Here is a 9,390-nt window from a genome sequence, read left to right as displayed (position 1 = left end):
ATCACGGCGTGTGTGTCATGCCGACAGGGGATTTATACTCCTCCTAGGCACCTCTGATCCCATCTCCGATGTTTTCAGTAGTTTTAATGCTGTGGTAATATAAACTGTATATTAAAAAGAATTTAGTAAAATATAGAAACATATTTTTTTAGCTTACAAAGTAACTAATTCATTTATTACTTTTCAGATTACCAAGTTTAATGAATCTACTCATAGGAAAAATTAAGTATAGCGAAGGAGAACATTTTTCTTTTGACAATGTTATATTTAATTTGTACATTACATTTCAGAGATATAAAAGACAAATAGCTCCAAAGACCTTTACGTACGAAGAAGCTGAAACCAAATGTTTATCCGTGTTTGAGAAGTCAACGGCATACAATACATGCATAGAATACGTAACTGATATGGACAACTCCTCGTTGAAAAATTGTATATCAGACTTGCAAGTACGTTGATTTCTCTTAATTTTTTTCGGTTAATTTATTGACTGTTTATCTCATAACCTTGATGTTTGACCCCAATCAGTAAGTCCATGAAATCAAAGCAATGGACAGTGGACAATGTTTTTTAAGGTAGTCCGATCCTCAGCTTCTGAAAATCAGGCATTGTGTGATTGAAAATGCTCACAGAGGTGTCTCTCAATTTTAGATGTAACTCTATATGCATTTACCCACGGTGTTTCTCAAAACTTCACCTTCACAGTTAATCATATATTATAGGGAAATTAGTAAATCTCAGTTGAATTTTTAGGAAATGCAAATAAAACTACATACTACGTATTTTTTTTTATTGAAAATTCGCCAACAAACACATTTTAGGAATAATAATATCATAGGTATATATATCAAGGCTTTTGAAGAAAATTGCTTGATTTTTATACTAACTTGGTTCTTTGATTTCTCTTTTATACTTGGATTATTTTAAAATGCATAGTGTATAAAGTGTTTCCTTTTATTGAAAACGCCATTAATCACTTCATAATTTCATATTATGCTAATCAACATTGAAAATTACGAAAGAATAAATTCAAGATAATTTTTGAGGTACAAATATCAGCTTTTAAAAAACCATTTTTATAAACTTCAAATCACATTAAGAGGCAACAAATGAAAACTGTTGCACATAAAAATGCAATTTCAAGCTTTGTTTTGAGACTTTTTGAATTTAATTATATACCGGTATTAAAGAAAGAGTTATCCTTCCTGGCTGAGGGTCTTTAAATTGCTTTAATTTGTTTTATCTTCACGTGAGGTGTGGATAGAAATGAATCTGTAGACGTCTTTAGAGACACGTATTTAATGGAACGTTAGGGTAGTCGCAGATCAAAAGAAGAGTTTGATGTTTCATACAATGATGTTAATTGTTTTCAGGTACAACGATATATACAGCACAATGTAGAACAATATTTGGAAGCTGCATATTGACTTCCAATTTGCCATTAATTGCATTGAAAATTAGCCACACAGCAAAATATATAAGATTTTCCATTTTTTAAATAGGGAATCCCCACTGTTCTGAAAAATTGCCTCCTTGAAACAGAATAATTTTTATATATGCACAAAGAGGCATATTTTTTTCCTTCAAAACTGACATTTCCGATTTTTGTTTCAAAGAGGCATACATTTGTAGTTTTTAAAAACGCAATAATTGAATAAAAAAATTATCCAATCCATAGGAAATGCGAAATGTGTATATAAAATAACGGACTGGTAATAGTGTCCGAAATGGTCTAATTGATATACTGATGGACTTCAAATTCTGCTTAATACTTTTACCTGAGTCGGGTACGAATCCTGAAATGGGTCATTTTTGCATTTTTTCCCTTCATTTGTTCATATGTAATGTGATTGCAATGAGATATATCTCTTTTAAGAGAGAGAGAGGGGAGGGGGGGGGGAGAATTTCAAGAAGTTAATAAGTAATATATTAATAAATGTCATAATGCTTTATTTAATTTTGTCTTGGAAAATAAAGTATTGCTTTAAATAATTTATTTTTTTAACAGTTTACTCATTTTGATTCATTTTTGGTCTGTTATTTAGTGGCCAAGATTTGATTTGAAACAAATGGAATGTCTTGGGTGTACATGTAGCTCCAACAGTGTGATTATGGGACAAAGTTTCATTTTAATGAAAAAATATTTTTGCACGATGTATAGCTTTTCAAATGCTGTGCAAGATACACTGACTAATAAGGAGCATTCTTTATTCAAATCAATCTAATATCTCAGGAATATTGATGTTCTATTGCCAATACTATAAAAAATTACATGTACTTTAAATAAGTAATTTACTATAGTAAGTTTACTCTAGACATCTGTACTCAGTGTATTCATACTCATTCAATCTCTTAACGTAAAATACTTTTATTGTTTTAGAATTTTATCATGCATCAAATTTTATTCCTATCAGCTTCATACCTCGACCTCTTTTACATTTGAAACTCATGCTAGTGTTGTTTGTGAAAATCAATGCTAGGAATTAAAAATGTTGAAATTAAGAGCAGATGACTATTTTTCTTTAAGGGAAATATTATGTAGTTCTAGTTGTTATACGTTTTAAACATTTTCCCTTCAATTTTAGAAGTTTATGGTTATATTCATAGAAGACTAAGTTTTTTTTCTACTATAACATTGTTAGTTAACTGGTATGATGGGATTTATAAACATACACCTCGAAGAGGTGCTGGAGACTTGTTCAACGTTCATTCTATTGAATTCCACATTTCAAGACGTGAATCCCGAAGTCACCTACCAAATACAGACCCTTTGTCCAAGGAACTGCAGTGGAAATGGTGTTTGCAATAAAGGTTAACCAATACTGATAAAACATTCATAATTTTTGGTTAAATTATCCAGAATTACCCACTGTAATCTAGTGTATCAATCTATTCGATAATAAAGCATATTATTAATGTATATATTCTTTTGACAAATACGAAAAAATAAGCAGTTAGGGCATATTATTTGTTTTATTTGTATGTACGTACAAATGAATTATCTGTAAATTTTTAATCCCAGACCAAGGTTTCACTGTAAACTACAAAAAATGATGAAATTCATTTGCTTGTTTTACTTTCCAAACATTTGTTTAATGACGTTTTAAACATGAAATATTTTATTTTAGGTAACTGTACGTGCTACACCGGTTATGCTGGTAGTGATTGTTCCTTTGATTTGTCTGGTCCGCCTGAAATCTCTCACATCTCAGATTTCGGATTCTGTGACAAATCTAAAGAAAGCTGTGATGAGATCACAATCTATGGGAAATATTTCATAGAATATATGAACACGCTCTGTTACATGACAAGGCTGTTGGTAACGATATATATTTGAAATTATATACTGTTATTTATTGTTATCCTTCTGAAAGAAAGGTCTTCAAATAAAAACCATGAAAACTGCCCTAGCAATATTATATTATTTTGAATTTAAATTATTTTTTTTTCCATTTTCTGATATTTTATGCATTATAACACAATGTTTTCCGAATACACATGTATCCTAATTATAATTAGAATTCATACGTGTATTTTTTAAAGTATGATGCGGACGGAAAACTGATAACGACGGAGCTCTTTCAAACGACGCTAGAGGAAAGAACATTGTTTGAGGGATACTGCTCTCTTCAATATAGCAACACAGCAACATGGGTGTCATTTTTTCAATTCAATGTATCTCATGATGGACAGAATTTTACAGAAACTTTCGATGTATATACGTTTCAATCCATGTGCCAGGAATACCATAATGATAGTGGGAAAATATATTACACATTTAAGGTAAACTGTAGTACTTAATTTGTAGAATGAATGGTCAATGTTGTAACTCTATTTTTTGACAACTCGTGTATTGTGGTTGAAGTTTATATTCATTTTTTTAAATTATTTAATGATAAAACCTTATCTGAATGTCCGCATCGATCAACCTTACGGATAGGATTTTGAACATCCACACAAAAAATCGGTAATATTTGTATTTTGCACACCATTGACTGTGGACCCATGGGAAGTGGCCGAAAAAAACAAGATTAAAAAATATAAATCTACTGAAAAGGGATCACATATTCAAAGTTTAAGGCAAGATTTCGGAAACATGAAATCCGTGTTCGACATGATTGACTCTATGTGTACATGATGTATTAATCAAAATGATAATATGATGAAGATAACACACAGTGATAAATCTCAGGGGAAAAAAATACAATATCGGACCCCAGAAATTGTAAAGTTGGGATCAGATGCCACGGGGAAGTAAGCAGCTGTTGTAGATCAGCCTTGATAATATTAGTTTATCTAATAATATTTACATTTCCAAATAATTTTCCTTAAGATTCTTTGCAAATAGGAGCATTGTTCATTTTCTCATGAACAATTGCGTTGCAAGTCTCCATTGTCATGTCACAATACCACGCTTGATGTAAAACTATATTGCAAACTGTTTTGCTTTAAAAAAATAACAGTTGAATGGCGTAAATTTGTGGTTACTCATCAGAAAAATAATGTAAATATAAGAAATGAATTTAATTTTTGAAGATTCATGAGATATATGAACTAAAACGCTTCACGCCTGCACATTTATCATGAAGCGCTAACGCGCTTCATGAAATATGGCAGCGTGAAGCGTCGTAGTTCATGACCTCGTGAATCTTCAAAAATTAAATTCATTTTTTAAATATTTTTGGTAAGAAAAACATATTAACATGATATGAAAGATATATATTTAATGGTATTGATCTGTTCATAGGAAGGGTTTTGTTTTATTGATGGACTATGTATCCCCGATAGAGCAACAAATCCGGAGTATCTATGCGATATCTGCAATGTTGCAATAAACAGATTTAGATGGACATATAATGAAGGTAAATAAAGGACATCTTAAATCTCTAAATGTGGATTAATACTATTTGAAGCATGCACATTAGAGTACACTTTTTGGCAAATATTTCAGATTTTCTTATTCTGGAAGAAATGCAATTTCTATACTAAAGATTAAAATTTGTAAAATTTATAAGATGAATTAATTTACCAAATCTGTCATTATTTCTTAAATGTCACGCGTTGTATGTATGTCGTAATGGTCATTAAATCTTTTTTGTATTGGTTTTTCACATTTACATGTACACTCTTAACAAGAATGCAGTGTATTTTGTTTTTAATTTTTAAAGAGGTTTGCACTGTATAAGGAAAATTGATTAAGTATTTTTTTTCCAAATATATATATTGATACATTGATGAATGGTTTTTGAACAGTATTAGCACACTACAGCTTCATTTACATTGAAATTTAAAAAAAATCAAAACAAGACAAAAACAAGAGTAAAACAATTGATCAGATAACGATAAAAGTAAATCAATACAATATCTAACAAAAATGTGCGATGTATAATTTTATATTTTAGGGCTATGTCTAATTGATGGAAGGTGTATTGCAAGCGGAGAGAGGGATAAATCAAATTTTTGTAGATTTTGCAATCCTGCATCCAGCAATACTTCTTGGTCTCTTTATGAAGGTAAAGTAACTTTCAATTCAGTATTTAATGTTTTTATGAGTTTAAAAGGTTAATCCTACATACGTATGTTTTTAAACACATTTTACCGATTGTATTGGATTTTTTTATGACCATGAACAAAGTACAGAAGAATGAAAAGAAATGTTTTAGAATTAAAAGTAGACCAGTTTGAAAAATATCTTAGATTTTAATCTGAAAGTCAAATCAACATAATAAAAATACGTGCAATAATAGGAGAAATGAAAGTTGAAATTGTGTAGTACCTAAAGACCAAAGATCATAGAAATATCCGTATGAATAGATAATTTTGTGGTGCAAAATGCATTTTTTGTAGAGTCCTGCTTTATTGATAATAGATGTTACTTCAAACGAGAATCAAGGCAGAATAATAAATGCGAAATATGTAACCCAGACAAAAATCAGAATAACTGGACACTTAACGAAGGTATGTAAAATATAAATAGATCTCATGATAAACCATTTGTGAACAGAAACAAGAAAAGGTGGTATTTTCTTGACATCGGATATTTCTCAGGATGTCAGCAAACGATAATATTTGAATTTTTTCAAGCATGGTAGAACTTCAGATCTGAAGTAAATGGGTTTTTTTTCGTAGTATTTTTTCTAAAAAAAAAACTTAAACCATATTTAATTGCAATTTTTGGTCAATAACACAAGAAGTTAAATACTTTAATTAAATATAAAAAAAAGGTTTTAAAATTGTAATTATTCAATATTTGTTAAAAAAATATAGCGATTTTGCAGTTTAATCAAAGTACAAAGTTTCATTAATTTACCCAACCTTCGTAATATCTTTTATATTTCAGTGAATATTTGCAATCAAGTTAACTACACGTTTTTCCCCCGTTTTGACGCATCATTTTATCAACCATCACATATTGTGCAGATTGTTATGCATTCATTTATGAAACCTTTTTTTTAAAATCGACGAACGATTATTTCTTTACTAGAATGTATAACGACTCAACATCCAAACACAGACACAAGTACAGAATCCACAAAAGAATCAACAACACCTGTCATAGAAACCAGACAATCAGCGGAATCAACGACAATAGGACAATCAACAGATTCAAAATGGCTGACATCTTCGTCAACTAGAGAACAAATGGCAACCACAGCATCAACTTCGTCTGAAGCAGAACACTCGACTGATCCGCTGTCTGATACCGATATTATTATCATCTTATGTACTTCAGGTTTTATCATTGTCGTGGTCATCATCATTGCTTTTGTTGTCTATCACAGTCGAATGTGAGTAACTTGACCATTCTCGTACTTTTTACAGAATTTGTCAACCTTGTGTTTTGTGCAGAGTTTTGTCATTTTATCATTACGAAGAGTTGGGCATTTAAACTCCCAGTACATGTAATACGAGACGTAATGAACAATTGGAAGGCGTTTGTAAGGAAAATTTTTCTTGTTTTCTATAATCAATGATTGAAAATTTATTTGCGACGACTTTTTTTCGCGATTTACTAGGGGTTAACTAGTTGGCGACGATTAAGTTTTGCAATCCGACCTTTTTCAATCTGTTGTAAATAGACAGAGAGACGTTAAGTATCGATTCGTGGCGAGAAATATTCGCAATGACGAGGCTGTCGCGAACGTCGCAAAATTTTCCCGCACGGGAATTAGAGTTGGTTTTGGTTTACAGCATACTGGTATAAGCTCGGTTGGGGCAGTTTTTTTATTAACCGCTTCGTTGTTTATAAAGCGTAAACTCCCCCGACCCAGTTATACAGTATAACTTGGGTTGCTATTTAATTCATTCCTTATGCTTTGTGAGTAATTACAAGGAAGTCAATTTATTTTGCAGGCGAACAAAAGATTCCAAGACAAGATGGACTATTCCAAATATTACAAGTACATCAAAAGAACTTCCTGGAATATCGCTGATGAGCTACACGAAGAATTAAAAAAAAAACATTTTATGATTTTTTTTTTCATACTGAATATATAAGATGATAGCCAAAATAAAAAAAAGAATATTTCTAAAGAATGGTAAATGAATGCCAAACTCAAAAACCATCATCAGAAAAGGTGTTCTTTTAATACATTATTAAATCATTCAAAGGATTTATTGCTCTAGAGGAAAGCTAAGGATTTGAAATTGTGTAACTTCTTTTAGGACTCCAAGTCCTCTAATGAATTAAAGTATAGCTTCTTTTTAATTTAACATTATGAAATTTGATGAAAGGATGTTCCGTTTTTTGAAATTGTTTTAATTCATCTGATCTAAGCTTCTTTCTCGTCAATGAGACATAACTGTTATTGGATTTTCCTCGTATAACATGTTTACAGATTACACATATACCTAGACAAAATTTCAAAAGGAATATCATAAAGGCAGGTACTTCAAACTTCAAAATATGATAATCTTATCTTAGAGCTGCAAGATCATGCCCCAGGATTATGAAACATCTTATGCTTAAGGAGGCTAGGGGGGTAACAAATTAACCAGCCGATTTATGTTTAAGTTAATATTTTAGATATGATATCTTAAGCTGTCAACTTTCATTCGCCAAAGAAAAATTTCATACATCTTAGATTTAAAATTTCATAATTTTTTATATCTTGATATGGAGCTCTTCTTTTAAAGGAGGTCAAAATAGTCTGAAATTGGCCATAACCTCCCAGCCCCTTTAAGTCAAAATCTTTGATCACGCAGACAAAAATTAAAATATTTGTCAATATTGATTGACAAAACTATTATCAATTGCAACATTTAAATACCAGTTTAATAATTAATAAACATTTTATAGATGATTGAAAATCCGATTTAGTCTTAAGTTTGTTTCATGATCCTCGGGCCAGGTGAGTTTTTTTTACTCGAGGAGAAAAACACAAACTGACCTTACTGTTGTTATCACTTGTTAAATGCATAATGAATGTCATGTAATTAAACAATTAAGATTTGTCATCAAACATGTTTTTTTCTCGATATAAACGCCTACATATAATGTATATACTTTTAATTATTAAATTGTAAAATTTCTTCTCTTGTTGTCTGTGTTTATACCATTCCTAAAAAAAACCCTGATCTTATAGTTCCCTTTACGCCTATAATACACATGTTGATATTAAATATACTTCCATGTAACGTTTTAGTTTTGATTGTCATAATTTTTCAATTTTCTGGAAAAAAATATTAATATATACATCTTGATTATTTTTAAACTGATTTGGAGAAGTTGTACACTTATCACTATAAATAAAAAAAATATTGTTAGCCGGACTTTTATTTTAGACCTATACAGGACTAATATTCTATGCTATGCTAAGTAAGAGTCACAAAAATCTTTATATTGGTATCATAACATTAAAAGACTTTCTGGAATGATAAAAGCCTTATGTTTTGTTTCTTCATCTAGGTATGATTCAACTAGTTTTATGCTTAATTATAGTTTGATTATATGATTATCATATTCAAAGACTTAAATTTTTATAAATTATAAATAATGTAAAGTCGAACATATGGTTTTGTCTCCTATTATATTATAGAAGAGAGAAAATTAAAAAAAAATATTTTAAATACTTTAATTAAGAAAAAACAACATATAAATAACATAAACCAAGTTGTAGTGTCAAGAAATGACGGAATGAATGATGCAATCATTCATAACGTCAGTTGAGTATTTTAGATGACGTTTGATATTTGCCTTCCCGGTGATGGCCTTCCTCCTCTAAAAGTTGCCTGTCTCTGAAACTGCCTCATAGCTGCTTGTATCGTCCCAAGTGGATTGTTTTGAGCTGTTTGGAGGTTTGGAGTATTGGGAAGTTGAATTCCCGCCTGAGAAGGGGCGTTTCGAGGCCCTGCTTGGAAGGCAGCAAAGTCGGTTTGAAGTCTTTGTAA

General features: G+C 30.6%; 1 protein-coding gene across 1 annotated transcript; it reads left to right on the top strand.

Annotated features, from left to right (window-relative positions):
- Positions 1–298: 298 nt before the first annotated feature.
- Positions 299–8,497, top strand: LOC134240325 (von Willebrand factor D and EGF domain-containing protein-like). Its single transcript, XM_062722450.1, has 9 exons — positions 299–449; positions 2,643–2,811; positions 3,129–3,319; positions 3,544–3,783; positions 4,748–4,862; positions 5,403–5,513; positions 5,848–5,958; positions 6,485–6,788; positions 7,354–8,497. The coding sequence occupies exons 1-9, from the start codon at positions 408–410 to the stop codon at positions 7,451–7,453; spliced, it is 1,383 nt and encodes a 460-aa protein (XP_062578434.1). The 5' UTR covers positions 299–407; the 3' UTR covers positions 7,454–8,497.
- Positions 8,498–9,390: the final 893 nt, after the last annotated feature.

Source organism: Saccostrea cucullata, unplaced genomic scaffold, assembly GCF_032062105.1.
Source record: "Saccostrea cucullata isolate Sc308-1 unplaced genomic scaffold, CSIRO_AGI_Scuc_v1 ctg15828, whole genome shotgun sequence".
Classification (NCBI taxonomy): domain Eukaryota; kingdom Metazoa; phylum Mollusca; class Bivalvia; order Ostreida; family Ostreidae; genus Saccostrea; species Saccostrea cuccullata.
Note: the sequence above shows the minus strand (reverse complement) of the source record. Positions and strands in the feature narration are given on the sequence as shown.